This window comes from Haliaeetus albicilla, chromosome 11 (assembly GCF_947461875.1).
Source record: "Haliaeetus albicilla chromosome 11, bHalAlb1.1, whole genome shotgun sequence".
Taxonomy (NCBI): Eukaryota; Metazoa; Chordata; class Aves; order Accipitriformes; family Accipitridae; genus Haliaeetus; species Haliaeetus albicilla.
Genome location: NC_091493.1, coordinates 10,634,157 through 10,656,047, shown reverse-complemented (window position 1 = coordinate 10,656,047; position 21,891 = coordinate 10,634,157). Strand labels below are relative to the sequence as shown.

The 21,891-nt window shown below is 34.7% G+C and overlaps 1 protein-coding gene across 11 annotated transcripts in view; it reads right to left on the bottom strand.

Moving 5' to 3' along the window:
• SHLD2 (shieldin complex subunit 2) overlaps nucleotides 1-21,891 on the bottom strand; it is a 43,966-nt gene that overhangs the window by 16,443 nt on the left and 5,632 nt on the right. For 5 of the 11 annotated variants that reach the window (XM_069796109.1, XM_069796108.1, XM_069796119.1 and 2 more), the window contains exons 3-5: nucleotides 17,726-17,792; nucleotides 4,994-5,100; nucleotides 901-3,395 (exon numbers count right to left, since the gene is read on the bottom strand). In XM_069796109.1, coding sequence (XP_069652210.1) covers nucleotides 901-2,413 — 1,513 coding nt within the window. In that variant the 5' untranslated portion in view covers nucleotides 2,414-3,395; nucleotides 4,994-5,100; nucleotides 17,726-17,792. Of the gene's footprint in view, nucleotides 1-900; nucleotides 3,396-4,993; nucleotides 5,101-12,259; nucleotides 12,311-17,166; nucleotides 17,208-17,725; nucleotides 17,793-21,891 lie in introns of all 11 variants that reach the window. The other 6 variants (XM_069796115.1, XM_069796114.1, XM_069796116.1 and 3 more) reach the window with 3 other exon arrangements.

Below are 21,891 nucleotides of genomic sequence, written 5' to 3'. Positions count from 1 at the left end.
TGAGCAGCTGCATGGTGCTTAGTTGCTGGCTGGGGTTAAACCGTGACAAATATCTACCTTTGCACTTCCCTATAAGCACTTAAAGAACTCTTAACAAAGAGAAATAGGCATCTTAAACTGTAGTAGCAGTCAAACAATTTTATATTGTGTAATTTTTTGCACATTGCAGAACCTAAATGGACAGATCACTATCAAGTTCCAGTCAACTCCAGCCCTAAATTAGGTGCAATTTCATTTTTATAGTACTGCATTCTTACATGAGATGTGTTCTCTAAAGAGAAAGCGTTCTACTCCTGTTAGATATTAAAGAGTACAAAGGATTTATCAGGAGGAATCTTCATTATTAGCTGACATGTTATGAAAAAGGTGAACTGCAAACAGCATTTTATATTCCTGCAGTCTGTGTCAGTTACAAGTTAACAACATGATCCTTCTCAAGATGCTACTGCTAAGCTACAAAGTCCTTCACAGGAGGAAAAGTATTTCTCACCCTGAGACAACTGTAACATCACAATTTTCTGGTCCATCTGCCGGTCCAACAGCAGAGAATTACAAAGAAGTCTACAAATCAAACAACTAGCACATCTGGTTTGTAATAGGACTTGTACTTTTGAGAAAAAACTGTTTTAAAACACTGACAAATTCCAGAATACACCTGACTACCTATGGCACTGCTGTGTCTCAAACCAAAGATGACATGTAAGAGACGGGCAAACTTCTGTGGGACAGCTGATGTTCCACTGGAAGGATGACTGAGAATTCAAAGTGATGTTGAATGATGCAAGAAAGATACTTACAAATGCTTTGCCATGATTCCAAATTACTGATTACATATTGTTCTATTTCAAACAGGCATTTTAAAGATCCACATTTTAAAAAGGCAAATAAAGGAATTCTCACCTGTAAGCAGTACAATATCTCCAGGAAACACCGTGAGTGACCAAAACGCAGCACCATGCCACAGCACCACCTTTCTCTCAATTTCTGACTGGTCAATAACTACAATTGTTGCTACAGGAACTTTACGTGAAGATTTTGGTCTACTCTTCACCTGTATTTCTTTGATATGACAAGGATGTACTATTGTGACCAAAACATTGTACTTTTGATTTTTACTGCAGCAATTCTTAAGTGGTGATAATTTCTTCTGAAGTTTCTTGAACACTGTCATCCTGTCTTGATCCACTTTCACCCCAGGATCAGCTGGAGAAGAATTCAGTTTAGCTCTCTTTGATTTCAGCTGTCTTTTGAATGCTGAGTGAAAAATATGAAAGGAATCTTCACACTTCCGGGCTATTTTAGAAGAGCTCCTGTGACAACTGTCTACTTGAGAGCACAATACTCCTGAGCTCAATGGTTCAATACAGATTTCATCTACCAATTGCTCACCAGAAACATTAAGTTCTTGAGACTTCTCTGTATATTCCTGAGCACTTCCTTCCTGTTTTGCAGCTTCAAAGCAAACATTTTTCCCATCATTCTCAGAGCTGAAAAGTTCAAGGGAACTTTTATACTCTTCCTTATATTCATTTTCAGGCACATTAAGACATGTTCCAACATCAGAAAAAAATTGGAAGTTATCACACTGCCTTTCTTCAGGTTTTTTGCCTGTTTCTGATAGTTTTATGATTCTGTTCTGCATCTCATTCCAATCTTGTGCAAAAACAGCCATCTGACTTGATGTCATTATACTATGAAATTCAGTATCTGTTGACACTGCAAAGTCTGAACAATCACTTGGTTCTCCTTTTGGTTTTAACTCTTGATTTGGGGGGAAAAACATATCCAGATATTGACTTAGATGTTCATGCTGATCACTTCTACAATCCGATTGAACACCTCGTCCCACAGGCCTTAGGTGTATGGTAATCTGCTTAGTACTGGCAACCAAATCAGAAATGTCAGAGCTGTTGACTTCTAAATGACTAGCTTTTCTTTCAGTGAGGTCTGAACAACAGCCATGTGATTGTTTATCTTGTCTAGCTGATTCTGCAAATTTTTGTGGAAGGTGTTGATCTGCAGCCTGGCTTACATTTCCATGCGTGCATCTGTCTTTAGGTATTTGAAAATCAGAATAAATTAAACTTTCGGTGGTCTTAGCTGTGCTGGTACAAGTTACTGCCGCAGATACAAGAGACAAATATTCTTTTGTATCCATTAATCTCCCCTGTTCAGACTGTTGAGAGCTGTCATCATTTGTAGGAACTGCTGTGACTACAGAGCTTTCTGCCTGAAACACTAAGTGGTCAGCACCTTTGACTTTTTCAGAAAAAAGACTATGTGTATCATACAAACAGCGGAGTTCTCTCCATTTTTCAGCAGCAGGTGCTGAACTGCTTTGCTCTGACACCTCCAGCAGGCCTGGAATACAGGGTGCTCCCACAAAAATATGAATTTGAGATCTTTTTGACATTTTTGATTGCTGTGTTAAGTTTGACTTTAAACAATGTGGTTTATGCAACAAGCACACTAAATATTAGTAAATGCAAAAAGCTGTATTTGGCCTTTTCTTAACATTTTAGAAATAACTAAAATTCAAGGGAATATTTCATAATTAAACTGGTAAAAACATTACTTTATTACTAAAAACCTGTAAAATTAAATGTACAAAATAAAAAATGGAAGTTACTTATTGTGTCAAACTTGCATAGAAAAATAAATTTACAGTAGGGCTTAATTTCTGATTCTGATACTTGGAAACACGTATCAGATGCACAGTTATAGGGAAGTTCAATTTAAGTTTAATTATTAAGCAGACTTATCTTCATTTATTATTGCTAATTAAACAGTCAAATGTGAATTCACTATTCAGTACTTCATTTTAATTCATGTGAAATAAATTCCTGTAAGAAACTTTCACAGCATGGCACGGGAGAATTTAATCTCCGAGAAAATTACAATTTCAACTAAAAGATTAAACATACTAGACCTATTTAAAATTAGTTTAAAGTTTGCTAGAAATGCAATATCTTACATGCTGTTTTAGCATGAAAATTCTGTATTTAGTGATTATATTATGAAATGGGAAGTTTCAGGATATTACTAATAAATTAAAATTATTTAATAAGCACGAAGAGGTCTGTGAAACTTGAGCAGATGATTTAGAATTTGCTTTAATTCTTTTATATAATATCATACTACTCAAGAAGTTACTAGCTTTCTAGCTAATTCAAAATAAGCCCATCCTACACAGCACAAATACAAAAGAATTTTTTATTTTTTTAATTTCTGCTATACTGTAATTTTAAAATAGACAGCTACAGCTACAGTGTTCATTAAAATGCAGACACCTAGCTACATGTTTTGGGAGCACTGTTAATAGAAGTTGCTGCAATAGGCAATTCTGCAGAGGTAGGAAACAGAACACCAGAAATGAAATTCAGGAGCTAATCCAGCTGCAAACAGAAAAAAAAGAGCACTGAAACAAACACAGCATTGAAAGAGATTTAACTTTTCATTTATCACTTATTAAATTAAGAGCCATTTTCCTAACAACCCACTAGGGGTCAATAAATCTGCACATTCATAAAGCTCATAGTAACATGGAAAAACTATAAACATCCTGGAACACTGATATACTATAGGTGTAACTGGAAAAACAATATACAACCACTAAAATTAGATATATCATGCCATAATACAAAGAAGCTACAAAACACAGTAACTGGTATCGCTCTGTTTTATGCTCATTGCAAAACAAATAAAAGATTGGAGTATCCAAACTTCTGCAGTCGTACATTTAAATTTAGGCTCATAAGAATGCAACTTTTAAAGGACAATTCTCATACTTGTTAAAGTTTTCAGTTATGTAATTAAAGAATGGTAATATACAAATAACCAAAAAGACAGAATTTACAGTTCAACACCGAAATAATGGATGAGGTAAGAAGGGAAAGACAAAGCAAAGTGATAGTGAGGTTAAGTTTTGTAGATAAAAGGCTGCCCAATACATGATGTAAAAACAACTTCAGTAACAGATCCCCTATGACAAACAGAAAATGTTACCACTACTTTAAATGAACTTTAGAAGTGTAACCTGATGAGATTCAATAATTTCTTTCCTTTCAAAATGTGTAAGTCTACTGGTAGCTTTTTAAATTTATTACCTTGGTTACAGCCATTACAGATGGGTAGCTTTCTTAATTAGGTACTTTATAGCATAACAATATAAATGTCTCTTCATAAGGAGGTTCATGTGAATAAAAGGTTCAAATGAATTACAAAATATTTCTTCCACATATGTGCTATAGTACAAAAGAGGTTGAACAGCACAGTTCTGACACAAGTCCATGCCATTTCTAAAGAACTTGCATACCATGCAGAGATTAATGAAATAATCAGTCATTTCTGAACTGGACTTTGGTAGGGCGAACAGCTCTGTCACTTCAGTCTTTACCTAATTTTAAAAGGGCTGAATACCAACCTGTCACAGGTATAAGATACCATCTTATTCCAGTCTTACTGTCTTGTTGCAAAAATTCTCAAGCATTTGTGTATCTAGTTTCAGGGAGATGGAAATCAAGTGAACTAAAATATGTTCAGGACCAAATAATTTGCTTACCTGCCTTCTATACCCTCAGAGTAAGCTTATAACAGAGTTCTTCTAAGTTTCTTACAAGGAAGAACTGAGATTCAACTGCACTGTAAATGAGCCCATTAAATCCTTCAGTTCTCAATGAGTTCTGAGGACGCTGGAAGGGCAATTTGGTTGCTAAATAGATGAGATCATTATAACAGTATGTTTAAAGGCCAGCTTAAAACCCAGAGTTGCAAGACCTTTCAGAGATTTTGTATTCATAGAAAAGTTGGTGCTTAAGATGCCATAGTGTAAAGTACTCAAAATTAAATAACCGTTAACTGTCCTAGATTACTTTATGAAAGTATAATGTAGGGCTTCACATACTGTACTAGAGCAAGTTTTTGCACTTAAAACAAGAAAACAGTAACACAGGAAAGCTTTGAGATAACTATATATTTCAAAGGCTAAACATACCTTTTCAATGCTTGAAGTTGAGTATAAAAGTAAGTTTAAGATCCTAGAAATGCAGTTGTATTTCACTCTACTTCCAGAGATATCCCATATCATATTTGAAGTGTATTCTATAATCAGGATTGAAAAATGAATTAATCAGTTAACACTTGAAGGAAAAATATCACAGAAGAATCATATTCAAACCTGGGGTTTTTTGTAGTTCTGTCTCCTCCCCATATTAAAACCATGGAAACTAGCTTTGTTTTTAATTCCCAAGCACTACTGTATTACTTTTAATGGAAAGCTTTACCCATCTATGAAAACAATGAATTGTAAATCTAAATGCATCCCAATAGCCCCAAATTTTCTTCTCAGTATACCTATATATACACAAACTCTTTATGGAGAGTCTGAATTAAACAAAGCTATATCTTGGCATAGTTGTGGTCTTCACAAAATCTATTTTTTATTTTTATCCTTGAGATTCAACTGGATGAATTCTTCTTACGTTAAGATAAGATCCTTGTGGCAAAACAAGAGTTTTAGTTTCAAATTTAAATAAGGGAAAAACAGAAATGGGAAGATAAAGATTACAGCAGAATTGTTTAATGATTTTCATTTGTTACAGATTAATCAGTTTTGTGGTTTGCTTTAAGTAGTTTCGCTTGCACTACAATATTAAGTAGTATCTGTGTGAGGATTAGATTACAGCAAAAAAGTAGTTATATATATATCTCTGGTTAAGGAAGTAAGGGTATATTGCAGCATGAGAAGATTAATGAAAGAACAGGCTATTAAAAATAAAGGAACAAATAACCAGAAGGTTTATGAAGATGAGGTTAGGCTAAGGTTCCAGAGTCTCAATGTAAGCCACTCTTGGATCAGAAATGCATCCCACTAGCTCTCATCTTCTATGAAGAAGTAAACTACCTACTTGGACATGTATTGAGATATTACAAATAGGAAAGAAAGACAACTGCTGTGCCCCTTTCACCTGTTTTTTCCTTGAGGATTTAATTTTGTGGACCTGATAGTCTCAGAGTGTACTCTAAAAAAAAAAGCTTATTTGTCTTGCAACTGCAGTGGTTTGGACTCAAGCTACAGCAGGCATGACACTGCCAAATAGAATTGAAAAATTTCTGCGTTTTCTTCCAGAATAACTCATCTTTTTACATCTACATTTATAAATACACACTAAGATCTGTGACTAATATTGAGCATTTTGAAAATACTTTTTTTTAGACAAGCACCTGAGCATTTGCTTTTATAAGCACACCTTATACCTAAGTAGCATTGACATGACAAAAATGTATGAATAATAAATGGTGACTTATTTACTACAGTACTAAAACCCCACCCATGACAAAAATCTGTGAGCTACTGATCACAAAGTAAACTGAACACTGCTAAGATCTACTACTGTCTACATATAGGGACAATTGATGTCATTAAGCAACTGAACTTCCCTGAAATAGATTAAATTGAATTTACAATAGTATGTCAGCTATGCCAACTTCTAGTATAAAAATGAGTTTACTAAAGATGTCAGCCTCTATACAAATGTGTTCTGAATAAATATCTGGTATATAAGAACACAGCTGAAAGAGTATGGCATATAAAACATGTGAAATCAGATTAATAGCACTAATTAAGATGCCAACAATACTTTTAACAGGCAAACACTTTTCAAAAAAATAACTTCTATACCTTGGTAAACTTCCAATTATATAGTATTTTATCAGCCTCTCATTTTAACTATCACTTCTCTTTTGTTTTTTGTCATGTTTAAAGATTAATAAGAGTTATACTTAAATTCAGAAAGTGTTCCTTAACTTTCCAGTTCTGTAATTTCTCTAAACTTAAAGTTTTCTTTCCTGATTCATATTTTGCAGTGCAAGTATATTACATTAAAGCAACTGAATAAATGTTATTTAATGAATTTTTGCAATTAAAACATCAGTTATATTTTCAAAACCTAAATTTTGATTTTTAAGAAATTTAGAGCTTAGGAATGGTAAGTGACCTCTGCCTACTTCCTGGTTCACTTAATGAGTCCACTATTGAATGACCTGCTTTGGCAATTTCCGAGCAACTTCTTAGGTCAAAGATACTAAACTCCAATACCAGGAATCATCAGTACTTATAATCATTTAAGTCCGTAAATCAGAAAAAAAATTTAAAGTTTGGGTAAATTCTCTGTATGCAAAATTGTTTAAAGAATCTTTGCTATGCTTGTTTAAAACAGTATTATTACTTATTTAATGAGTTTTGTTAGTGAAGTTCTTGTACTTGTGCCTTGTTTTAAAGAAAAAGTCAGAAAGAACAACTTTTATTACAGATCTGAAAAAATGAGCAAAAAACCTATCAATCATATTAGCAAAATGCCACTGCCACAAAGCAAATCCATTTTTATACTGTAGTTAAATTATGTGTGTAGACAGGGGGTTAACTACACCAAAGATAACAGGAGCTAAAGCTCATAAAGATAACTGAAATCTGAATGCACATATCCATTGTACCTGTTAATTATTACACCATTTCTTAATTTGTGGAAAGGTGCTCTATTCATAATAGCCAATGAAAGCCTAGCTTTTTATCTCTGAAATGGTCAGAGTCTGATTGACGGGTCAATGATCTATTAAAAACCAGTAACTACATCAGCAAGTTTTACATTAGCAAGACACTGCAACTAAAGTTTAGTATACCTATTACAAGAAATATATTATGGTACACAGTGTATTTCCCCCAATCTAAACAGTAAGACAGGAATTCTAAATTTAAATGTTTTTTAAAATGAACAACTGTGTCATAAACAGTTTGTTAATCTTTAGTGATTTATTATACATAGGACAAAATTAAAAATAGCTTTAATAATCCTTTCCAATAGTTAAATACTCTAGGAACACTGTGTGGTGCTATATACAAGGCCTTAGATTACCCTTAAAATGCTTTAGAAGTATTCATTACTTTTCTTCCATATTTCACTAATCATTAATAGTATTCACTCACCATGATAATCACTTAAGCATTAGGCCAAAGTAAATTAAAGAGGGTGACAGCTTCAGCTTCCTATCACTCCTGAATATTAATGCTAGTCAGATGCCTAAATCCCTGCTTTTAAAAGTTATATCCAAACATAGTTTCATCAAGTCTTTACTTAAGCCCTATACACTGAAAGTAAATCACACTAATTCCACCTCTGGGTTAACAGTTTATGTCTGCTATATCGTACAGCTTCAAGCTATAAATAAAATTACAGCAAAAACAGACAGCAGTGCATCAGAAGACAAAGCATTAGAACAATATAATGCAAAAGTGTCACTCTTCCCCTCTGGAATTCTCCTACAACCCCAACACTGAAGTTTTTTGGGGTAAAACCAGGATATTCTTTTAAATTGCAGTTTTGATCTGGTACAGGTTGATGAACATCCTAACCTGTAAGTAGTTAATAACTTGATTTGTGCAATATGCAAAAGCAATTATATTGTCCTTTACCCGCTGAAACGCTGACCCTGTAGATAACAAACACATAAAGTAAGATATTCTTTAAATTCTAAATTTTAACTTCTACTGTGAGCTCTCCCCTCCCTCATTTGCACACTTGATTTTACACTTCTATGTGTAGTATAAACAAAATTAAAGGACTGTTTCACTGACCTTACAACAGGAGAAACTGAGTTATTAGTAGCCATTTTCAGAGTATTTACTTTCAGTTCAATTCAAGCTGTAGGGTTGTTTGGTTGTTTTGGTGTTGGTTTTTTTTTTTACAACAGTTCATTCCATATTATGGTAGAGCAGAAAACCTACTAAGACACTGGCTAACCAAAGGAAACAGAAATAAACCTCTGGATGCAGAATTCTGATTACACCATAGGAAACTCTTCTGGCACTTTTATCATGCTGCTTAAATATTCCTCCAAAGTTCAACTTTATCTTCTTAAAAGCCAGGTAGTGTAGCTGTACAACAACCTTGGAAAAACTGAAAAAAACAGCAAGCAGCGTAGTAACAGTTTCATACACTTAGAATCTGAAACAACTCCAGGATGAAGCGATGAACACATTACATGTTTGCTTGCAACCTGTGCAAGAAAAGGATGATGTTTATGCCAACAACGCATGCTGGCACTGCAAGTGAATCAATACACCAGCAACAGCACCTATCCACCAAATCAATAAGAAGCTTGGTCCAAATATATATGTATTAAGAGGAACCCAATGTAAAATAAAAACTGCCAGAAGAATCAAGCTAAGCAACTCATAGCTGAAGCAATTTTATATTCTACATAAGATTAAGGGATGTATCATGTGGGCTTAAAAGAAGATTATACCTGTAAGTGAATGGAGATTTAAGCAGATTGCTTTAGACTAGGCTAGTGGGACCTAACAAGAAGCCAAGAGAACACCCATGGGGGAAAAAGTATGGTACATATGGGCAACTGGGAAAATGGATAGGATAGGTAATTACAAGTCTTTTTTTAATCATCCTTTGGAGATGGTAACAATCACCAAATACCTTTTATCTAAATTTTAATACAATGTTTCAGGCAAAGACTATAGTCCTATCTATAACCGACATGTTTAACCAAATGTAATTTTACTCCAAGACTGTTATTTGGCTCACATAATAAAGTTAATTTTCTGGAATACAGTGCACAGAGGCAGCTGTCGACCAGACACAGTGGTATAAGCAAGAATCCTGCTAGTCAATATCTAAATTTATTAAAATCCCAAGCTTTTATTTGCCTACAGCAGTACCTATAATAATTAGTATGAAGTTACCTCTAAATGCTATCTGAATATAGATTATGGACCATAAAGTAATTTCTTTTAGCACTTATTATTTATATTAAATAGCAGCAATACTAATCCATTCAGTATTTAGTTCTTGTCACTGGCTATTACCAGAGGACTACAATACCATTTGGTCTCAAGACAGGTACAGCTAGTTTACAAATATATAAAAGCTGTATTCAGCAACATATATGGCCATAAAACAACATGTACCCAAACTTTTTTCCTCACCTATCTGCAGTGCTCTCAGTAACAAAACACTTTTTTGAATATGAAACACCTATCATTTAGGCATTGCAATAGAAACCTTCCTAAATACTCCTGAAGCATAAAGCAGCGATATCAGTAATTTAAACCAAAAATGAGTGTTTTGAGAAGTTCCATACAATCTGACACTTTTCAAAAGTTAAATCAAAATACTGAATAAAAGGCTAGCAACACTAAGTTGTTCTTCATAACTTTTACTGAACTATTAAAATAAATAAGGCAAGCAATAACTAAGGCAAGCAGTCAGATAGCATTGTTAACATTTAGTGCATACCTACTTGCCTGCAGGATCAAGGCCTGTGGTTTCTAAAGCTGTGCTCTAAGAGGGAAACATTTTCCTTGAACTGAAATAAGGACATTTCTTCCTTAAATACAAGCTTGGATCATAGGGAGGCATCTACTCAGCAGTTGAATCAGCCATTTTACTTTAGAATGATTATTTTTTGGAACCAAATGATGCACAAATCTGAACACTGATAATACATTTTCAATTTAGCCAGAGATGGGCTTCATTGTGTTTGAAAATTGGAGTAAAGGTAGTAGGCTTTTGTGATTAACTTGATAATTCTTTCCTCACTGACTTTGTGCCTTGCAAGATGTCCTTTTAAGAACATGCTATTTATTGATTTTTATTTTGCAATACATAAAAACACATAATTAAGGAGATATGAACATAAAGTGGCTGTTACAAACAAAAGAAGTTAAAAGTTCAGAAGAACAGTGACCTTTTGTGTAGGAAAAAGATAAAGGTAAAAGGTCAAAAACCAACAAAACACGCACAGCACTTTTGTGTAAGAACACTCATTCTCCAAACCCTTATTTTTGAGAATTACTTAAACAACTAAACTGCTATACCTTCTGTCAAGAAAGATATTCTTCCAGATATTTCAGCATATTCAAAGAACTCACAATATTAGAATGACATCACGACAGCAGTTAAGTCTGCAGAAAATTATCCATAGGTATCATTACCAATGGAAATCTATTTTAGGACTTAAATCTTCTGATAATCTGAGGTCGATAAAAAAATACAGGACCTAAAATGAAAGTGAGGCAACTAGTCAAAGAAACATGATCATAATAGCTTTATTTCCATCAGATTAACTGCCTGTAGATTTGATTTATTAGGATCAGAAGATAAAAAACCCAAGATCTCAAGGCTAGCATCAGCTTTTATTTTCTTCTTGCAAAAGTCTTGTCTGTTTTCTTAAGCTGAATTTTTTTGGCCAATCAGGAAAATAGGACTTTTTTCTAAACTGAGTAACAATTCACTGAGCTTTGATTTAATGGATTTCTGTAAAATCTGTTTCTAGAACAGCAAATACCTTTCAGCTTGACATAGTAATACAAATGCCAGAACATCACTATGATATTGTGCAACAGGCATTGCAATATTAATCAAGTATATCTTCCTGCACAAATCCAGTGTATTTCTAAAAAAAAATTCTTATTTAGGTTCAAATCATGTGAACTGGTATTTCACATTTTGAAAGTTACTGGAATCCACCTTACACAACAACTACATACATCACTGGGATTAACTGATTATAGCACACAGCCATAATCAAAGGCTGCTCCTCTCAATTGCAGTTGCTTTAGGGGCTTGGGAAAGAGAATTTACTCTCCCATATTGTATGTGGCTTCCACGCGATGGTAGAAAAAATTATTTAAAATACAAAGCCACCACTAGTATTTTCTCACCTCTACAAAAGCTTCACTCAAAAAAGATGAAGTTTTCTAGCAAAAAACTGGATGCTGACTGCAGATTCATAGACAAAAACGGGGTATCATCAATGTTTTGGACAACAGCCATAGGTAAGACTGTGCTATGCTTGTGCTTTTGTACTATGGGAGACTGGATGTTGAAAAGGTATCATTTGTAAGTCTACTTAAGTGGGATAAATCAGTAATCTACTAGTGTTAGTAAAATGCCTTTCACTCTCCACCACAAGTGGCTATGTTAGAAAAGCCACACTTCCTCTTGCATTTAAGGCAAGTGGGGTATTTTTTCCATTTGTCAGCATCACTAAATAATTCAAGTTAGATGCCCGTTAACTAAAAGCACCAGCCACCCACTCATACTAGGAGCACACAAGTCATCACTAAAGACATGCTCCAAGGCTGTGTGTGCAAAACTAGAAACTACACAAGCAGCTTCAGAAGAAGCCAGATGGCATACAAGTCCACAAGACCTCTTTAGACCAATAGCTCAATCAGGAGTTCATTTACCTCCTCACTGTTGATGCAGGATCTCTCCAGAAGAGCAAATATTTAACCTTCCTGTAAACAGAAACAACAGCAAGTACTCTTTGACAGGACTGGACCTACGGCACCAGACCTCTTCTATTCTTTCCCCACCCAAGCCACATTCTGCGCATTTTATCTGTTTCTGTAGTATGCAACTACATCCTTCATGTGGTATCATTAGTGTGTATTAGTGAGGTTCAGAATAACTGGTGATCTGATATACTAGCTTCACACAAAGTTTCTATAAATCTAAAGTCTCAAAAGAAAAGTTCATAACACATGCTTCTGATGCAAGCATTGTATTTTAAATAAAACCCTGGACAGATGTTAACTACATGACAGTACTGACTTTTACATCCAAATATCTAGTATTTCTGTTCTTGAAAACGCAAAGAAATTTCCAGGTTATTTTAAGAGCTTCCTATTGCACACACTATACACCTCCCCCCAAGAATACATTTCAGCCTTAACAACTGAAAAAGATAGGCTCTTCTGTCTAGAAGTGCAGAGGTTTAAGATTTTCTTCCAGAGATAAAGCTCCCTTAAGGAAATATAACCTTCAGACTTGGGCCAAGCTGGCTCTGTACAATAGTGAATAGCACTACAAAGATCACAGACGGTTCATTGCACACACTTACTCTTTATTGTGGCTACAGAAGCAACATATCTACCAACTTCTTTATAGAACTGTATGAATGTCAGCCAAGCAAATGCTCTTTCACAGGTATTATGGCTAAGGAGTAAAGTTGTTAATTTACTAGAGCCCTACAGAAAAATCAAGATAAAAATTTCAGACTATTTTAAGTTAGTAAAAACTACAGTGAAACTTGTGCAAACAGAAAGAAAGTTTTAAGTCTTTCAGCATTTACCCAGCAAAAAATTAAGAAATGATACAGAAAGAAAATTAGCATTCCATTTTTAATATATAAGCCTTTACATTTCAATGGTTTAGATAGATGTTAGTTTAGCAAACTGGTTAAGCTTTAACAGAGAACAGGTGACACTGAGTAACTATCAACACAGCTGACTGAGCCAAAGGTGCCTTTTAGATGCAAATTTCCCTATTTCAAAGGGATAACTTCTCTCAGACTTTAAGGCAGCAATGCACTTAGACTAGTTATTCAAAATAATTTGATTGATTATACTTCAAAAAAATTGTAGATCACAATTTCTATCCTACTACGCCCATAAAAGTTAAATGAAATCATCACAATTGAACAAAATCTGTGAATAAAATGCTTGAAACCTTGATTTCTATGGCCTGTACATCTATCTACCCTTTTCCATAGTAATTCAGCTGTCTGAAAACACCTCAAGCAAAAATCAAAAAACTCAAGGTATAGTGTTACAAATCATCTTGGGTCTCCCTCTACTGTTGTGTCATAGAGCATAGCAGTAGTGCATAGCAGCATAACCACTGATAAAAACCTTCCTGCACCTTTGCTCTCAGTAAAGATGCATCATTTTCTTCACTGTTTTTACATTAGAGGCAATACCTCAATTATTTTCTGTACCATGCTAATGTAACTATTGCTGTGTACCTTCACTTAGTTGCCTTTAATTCAATAACTTTTACAAAATATTTTGTTGCTTGCAGTACTACATAGTCCTCATTTTTAAGGTGTATTACTCTAAGGGGTTGAGATCAGTCCTATCTGCCTGACTCACAGCTAATCTGAGAAGTCTTCAACATCATTTATTTCCCCCTCACCCTTTTTACACCTGGGAATATTCTGACCATCCTAACTCTTTCATCATGTGCTTTGGGAGAAAGTCCAGCCACATATATGCAGACTGAACATGTTCACACACACCAGCAAACCACTGAAAGGAAAACACCTTTCTTGAGAAGCTGGTACTCTAGATGATCAATCTTAACACCAAACTATGTTGACAAAACCAACAATACAAAAACATGAGGGAACCATGAAATTTTAAGTTGTGTAACTTTCAAACCTCCTGAAGTATGAAGAGTTAAGGATGGAAACTAAAGAAGTTTATCTATTCATCCATTTGTATTCATGCAGAAGCTGCTCCAAGCTGAAGTACAACTATAAATTGCCTCCGAGTATAATTCAATATAATGAGGAAAGACTAGATTTAACAAATGCTCAGCTCAGTTTACTTAATACTGTGTACTGGAACTATAATCCTGTTTGCAAATACATTTTTTTTTTCCTGTCTGCCAAATGTTGCAAGTTCTATACCTGACCTTTACTAGGATAGAAACAGTATGACTGATAGTGTACACAAGGCCAATGTGGCTACTAGTGTACTAGCATAATTTTTATCCACACAACCATATGAGCTGCTATACAAAGCTAAAATCACAGTAGTCTTCAGAAAAATATTTTTAAAACACTAGTAGGAAGTTTTCATATAGAACAGAAATGGCAGTGTCAATGTTAGAAATGTATCTTTTTAAGAAGAGTTCAGTTTAATGCCCCAATACACAAATGAGTTTGGTACTAAAGTAGATCTGAATAGCCTTTTGTAACCTGCCCTTATTCTTTGCCAACTGATACACTTGTACAGAAAGACAGTTACAACTATGTATGACTCATGATATTTCAGCTTCATGTGCACACAGGTGAATTTTACCTTCCGTAAAGACCTGAAATAGGAAAATTAGAGGTAAAATAAATTATGACTACTGCAGGAAGGTGAAGAAATACAGGGAACTTGCTATCCACTCCATATCACACTATTCTATGTATTTAGCTAACAATTTGAATAACTCCAGATTTTACTTGCTTGTGTTAGGAAGCACATGGAATATAAATAATCAGCTGTTGTAGTATTGAGCATGTAACAGATAATGACTAAATACACATTAGTTTTGTCCTTCCCATAGATTTCACATTAAGACCTGTTTATATGAGCTTACTTTAAAAGATTTTAAAATTAGCAGATAAAGCAGAAAAACAAAAAGCTATTACATTAAACATGTGACCTATTCTCTTTCTCCAGAGATTAGTAACCTTTACAACTGACCAGAGAGAAAGGAATTCAAAGAGCAGTACAGTTTGCTCCATCTTAGCTAATGTTCTGAGTTACTTGACATCTCATTGCAAGAGCTGTACTGATGTTTACACTACATATATAAACCTTTATCTTGCAGCTAAAACTAATGGCAGTATAGGAGCCATAAGCTTGTAACAGCAAAAATTAAATGAAATATGGCAACACTTCATGTTAACCATTATGAAACACTGCAACTAAGAAAAATCTAAGAAATAAACATACATAAAAACAAACTGTTTGTGCTGACAAATATGACAGCTTAACCTAAAAAGCAACAAATGGAGATTCAGTTTATGGTATGGAAATCAGACTAAAAAAAAAATAATCGAAGGCATCTTCCCCAAAATAAAGTCAGTAGTCATCCATTAAATACAAAGTATTCAGTGACACTTGAGACCCAAAATACTAACATGTTAACTGAAAGCTTTTCTCAACAGGAACTTGTATGACATTACAATATATTATATAATATATTGTAAACTGCAGCTGCCAACATAAAAACCTTGCAGAAAACTGAATAGTCAGATCACAGCAAGAGTAAATTACTAAGTGACAGGGCATGGATAGAAGGCTTTAATCTTCACAAAATAAGCAAGTGCAAGTACTTGATTTGATGAAGCTGGGAAGAAAAACATCCAAAGCAGTGTCCATTTAAATTGTATTCCTCGTTAAAAAAGACAAATATAGAAGAGGGAAGAGGTAACATCATAATGTATAAAAGAATTAAGAACCACACAGTATGATTACACAGTTCTTAATTCTGTTATACATTATGATGTTACTTGATGCCCCTTTCTCAGTCTGGCAAATAAGTTTTACTCTACCAGCTCTCAAGGAAGTTAAAATTCTAATCCCAAATGGGAACCAGCTGTCAAGTCCCTTTACCTATGCCTATCCTTTAACTTGGGAAACCCAGTGTTTAGAATACACGTACTTACATTTTAAATCCAGGTAGTTTTTAAGTGTGAAGCCCTGATCTTGAAAGTTACTCTATGCATATACCATTCTCCAAGAAACCCTAAAATGCCACACTGTTTAGTGGGCAACTGAGATTTTCACTGAGCATGTAAAAATGGAGAGAGAGGCTGTGCATCAGTGGTATCCTCCACTGCTGAGCAATGCAAAGCCACTTGTACTGTACTGCCATATAGAATGGTGGTGTTATGAAAAGTTCTTCCCTCCCCAATCACAGCCCAGCTTAAGACTGTAAACACCATAAAGTGAAAGACCATAAAAAAATGTCTTGACTCAAACTTATCTTTCAAAAAAACAGAAAATCTCACTCTTGCAGACAACATTAGTATTTTAGAAAGAGGTGGGGAAAAATCTTGATACTTTGAAAGAATGGGTTTTGACCTATTCAACTGCTCACTTTATATGAATCAAAATACAGTTAAGCAGGGACTGAAGCTGTTCCTATTTAGGAGTTATCTAGGGTTTTCCACATTACATTAGATTTCTAGTCTGGTTCCAGGCTCCATGATAGAAATTTGCCACCACGCTTCATACTAATACCAGTACTCATGATAACTCAAGAATAGTCTAATCCTATTATCCTAAGAAGGAAATCTGACTACTCAGGTCAACAATTGGATGTCAAGAGCAGTACTACTGGAAGAAAGTTTGTCATTGATATTTAGGATTAGTAGCGCTTTACAAGCATTGATGTAATAAGGGGGTTGATCTTGACTGATTATTCTACTGTGGGAATGAAAGTCTCATGCCTGAGAAGTAAGAGCTCTGTCAATTGGGGGTTACACTACTGTACACAGGAAGACTGGGGAATAGCTAAACTGCAATGTCTGTACTCCCAACAGGTCAATTAGAATTAGCAGTCCATGCAGTTAAAGATCTGATAAAGTCACCTTGATCCATCTCATCTTCAGATTTTATATTCTCTTATAACCTAGGATGGGAAAACAAAATAGAAAAAAGCAAGCACAGACAAAGCTCAAGGAATTACAGTGCTTTAAAAAAGTTGATCTGACATTCTCAGCAAGAAGGCACAGTCATATCTACACCGGCACATTCCCAAAGAACTCATGCCAATTCCAGTATCTATTTCCTTTGTTTGCTGAGTAACTTCAACTTACTTGGCATTTTAGAAAGTTTTATAACCAAATATAGTCACAAGTCAAGTTATATTACCTTCTCTTCACCTGTCAACATCCAATCAGCTGGATGAAGACTTGCTGAAAGACTGATTTTTTTCAGACACATTAAGCACATAGTGTGGAAATAATTGAAATAAAATCAGCTAGAAAAACACATGTAATGTATTTGACAATCATTCCTTTTATCCAAACTGACACATTAAAGCAGAAAGTACTTGTTAGTCCAAGAGAACTTCTGCTTATTTCTCTAACACTAATTTCTCTGGATTCTTTTAATCAAACAGAACCTGGAAAATCCTACATAACTTACATTTTTTCATTATCTTCAAAGTAATGTGAATAGATTGTAGTTCCATTAGACCTCACTGTTTCTGTTCCTAATAAGGAAAAACACTGAGTAAATTTAATATGCTCTGATAAAGGATAAACATTCAAGACAAGTATTTTACTTATCACTTAGAAGACAACCTAAGATTTTCCTGTATTTCTTGAGAAAATCTAAGTTTGGCAGGAATGAAAAACTTTATCAGTTTATTAGAAAAGCAAATTCCATTAGCTTCTCATTGAGAATAAGTACTGTCCATGCTCTGTAATTTCTAACCTACATTCTTTCAGATCCAAGGACCATACAAGTTTGCATAACCATCTGAGTTACAAACGATACTTAATGTATTTGTCCTCCCCATACCTTTAAGAAGTAGGGAATAAATTATCAACTGTTTTTCTTATGGGAATTGAGGCTAGGAAAGATTAAGTAATTTTGGCTCACACAGTAAGCTGAAACAAGTAGAAAACTCAGTCTGTGTGAAACTTTCATACCCATACTTTAAACATTGCACTATCATTCCCCAATGCATAATCTTCTGCTTTTTTGATAAGTCACAAAACTACCCTTATTATCTCAACTCTTCAGCTTACCTATTGAGATTTTAGCATTCATCATCTCTGGTTATCCCATTTCTGTATCTGTGATTTTCTCTCTTCCTGCAATATAAAATTTATTGCCCTCCTCAAATGCTTTTATTCCTTACTTGATGTCTCAGGTGCTGACTTACACCAGCATGAAAAAAACAAACAATCCAAAGTTGGTATTAACACAGGGCACCTGGTGTTCCTTTTTTTTGTTTAGTTCTTGAACCTCATATACTATTTGAAAGAGGTTTTCTCTTACCTTATATATTTTGCAGAACCTACACATACAACTAGGCCCTAATTTTCAAAACATTAAGAATTACTTTAAAATTTAAGTCCTGAGACAGTGTGCTATATTCTGATTCTCCACTCAGAGAAAAAAAGGTGATGAGTACAATGTTTTGCCAAATAAGATATCTTTTTTCTTATAGTTAACAGGCCCATTAATTTCTTTGACTTAGAATAACCTTCACTGAATTAGCCATGTAATAAACAAGAATAAATTAAACCTAAAACTAAATAACACTAATGGACTTGCACTACACGTATGGGTTCACTGGTAGATGAGGCGTAAAGTATACAGGGGGAACAGAACAGTGAAGGACATTGGCTTCTTTTTTCCTTCCTTCTCCTCTGTTATCTTCATGAGGTATTTGTCACATGAGGAAGAAGCCCAATTTCTGCTAATATAGCCCAATGTTACTTTTATTTATATAACTGTCACAGTGCTAATGGAGACTATATAAACCTTGGATGAATATATAGCATACACTCTGTTCAAAAAGTTAATACTCAAACAATCTAAAAGCATACATTTAGACAGCCAGTTAGTTTTCCTTTACTAAATTAAAGACAAACACCAGCTTATCTGAAAAACTGGTAAGACAAAACAAAAGAAATCAAGATAAGCTTTTACAAATTCCATGATGATTTTAACTCAGCGAGTCAGATGACAGCAATATAATACTCCTTCTGAAATCAGAAAATCTGTTATCAATGATGTGCAGAGGCTCTACCTTACAAGTATTTCAAAATACTCTTACCTTCAGCCTACTGACTTTCAAAGAAAAAACAGAAGAGATAAAGTAGAACAGATAACTTAGGCATTATCTTGCCGACATTGACAAGACTAGACAATAAATAATAAAGACAAACAGCACAAAATCTTCAGCTTGTTAATTAGAAGAAAGGTTTATCTAAATCAGATTCTATGGCAGTGCTGAGGGTTTATGGCAGCAATTGCAAACTGTTCTCATGTCAACTGCCAATATCCCTTGGATGCTCCTCACATCTCTGGACATCTCTTGCTCCTTTAAGGTGTCCACTGCTCCCACACCAGCACCAAGTAACAATGCCTCCAGAAGATACTCCAGGATATGCAGATTTTGTCTGTGCAGGTTTTGCCACAACTCCATAAGCTGGCACTTGTCTGGCACTGCATGACTATACATTTAACACGACTGCCATATGGGCAGGCACCTCAACACCATATAGAACATGTGATTTTAACAACTCCAGCATTTTGGAAGAACTACATTATTCATAAACCAAATCATTTAACTAGAAGACAGACCAAAAGGACTGGAAAAATACCTTCTTTTTTTAAAAACAGTGTTTTCAAAAATTGTTCAAATGTGCTCAAGATGGGACAAATTAATTAAAACAGAAGTATTTGTTATTCTGACCTATTTTCCCATTGAGATTCCTCTGGGATGAGCTATACAACAGTGACTTTTTGCACTGGATGTCTACAGCCAGTGGGTACCATGAATAATCTTGAGGTCTGTGAAAGATGACTAAGAAAAGGTATCATACATACATTTTTTTAGCATCCAGCATAACCAGTGATTTCTTTAGTTTTTCTTTTAGGAAATCCATAGTGCATTGAAAAATACCAGCCAATGTACTCCAGGACTTTTCTGATGAACAATGCCAATTTCATTTGTACCAACAAACTTGAGAGGCAATTCTTAATTCCTTTGAATCGGGGCTTCATCCACCAACATCTTTCACAAAGGATTAAGCATTCAAACATATTTTAACAATACGGATTTCCATAACCAGTCTTCCAAAGTGAAAGAGGATAAAGTTGATTTTGTTAACTGAAATGCAAACAAAAGCATTACAGGAGACTAGCATTCTCTAGTTCATAAAAGCTTTCATGTTTGTTATTTAAACAATATGCACTTTGTTTATGTCAACAACTTCTGATTGTCAATGGAGTATTAAAGCAAGAAAAAACCTGGTTTGCAGTCTCTGATGCTGTGATTCCAGGCTGTTAAGATCTCGGGTATAATATTCAGCCAGACAGCCAGGGCTGCAAAACCCATCAATTTCAATTGTAAATGTTACTTTCAAACAATTCTTATTTCACTCCTGGCAAACCATACCTTCTGCTATCTGTTGTGTGCTGTGTTGACTAAAATAGAGACCAATCCTCTAAGAAATAGTATAATTTCCAGGAAATAAACTGACTTAAGTACTTTTTTTCCCTCCTAACCCTATTTAAGGGAACAAAGCTTGCATGCTCAGAGTGCATCTATGAAGGTTTTTATGCCTGTATATCTGTCAGCTTTCCCATAACTAGCTTTTTACATCAGCTAATTTCACACACATTTAACAGTTAGATGGGAATCTCAAATACATTGGGTTTGGTAACTGTATCATCCCCTCTTTTGTCTTTTAAACTAGAAATGAGGAAAAAAGCTAAGCACAAGCTAAAGATTATGCCACAAAGACAAAACAGCTGCTTTAACAGATTCTCACTGATAGAGGAACTGAGAAAGAAAAAGCCTTCACATTGACCTGCAAAAGCCTCTATCACTTCATGAAGGGCCATGTTGACTGAAAGGTCACTGAAATCAGAGTAGTTTGTTACCCACTTCATTAAGTTTCAGATCAGATCTACAAGCTCCAGAGAAAGTTACTTTTTGTCCTTCCCATCTGAAAACTAGAAGTGGCACTACAGGAAATAAGTGTTATAAAAAGTGTATTTCATATTTCTTAGTTATATTATCCAGCAATGCCTGTTAGTAATATATTGATAGTAACAGTACCAAAACATGGCACAGAAATTTTTTGCATATCTATAGACTGCCTAAACAAGAGAGGAGGACATTATCTCCTGTATACATGAAGAGCTTTTTATATCTCTTCTGTCACAGAGCTGAAGTAACCAGCTGGCAACCTCAGTCATCATGCACAGCAACTATATAAACAGATGGAGACAGGCAGTCTTTAAAGCTGATAAACATAAGCACCACCACTTTTCATGGCAATCAAAACTGTATTTACTTATGAGGCAGTTATCAGAATTTATTCAATATTTTCTGACTTCTGCAGCAGAATTAGTAACATTTTAAAAGCTCAGGAAACTGCCCTCTGACACTTGCTCTGAAATGTTCGTACATTAGTCCACTTACTGAGGGTTTTCCAAACACCTTTCACTGAGAGAATTAGGAACCCCTGTCAAATTTACATTCTGGAAAACAGCCTAATAATTCTACTGCCAGAAATGTAAAATAAGAACAGTATTTTGTAGCAAAAGGTCTGGAAAAGTAAAAA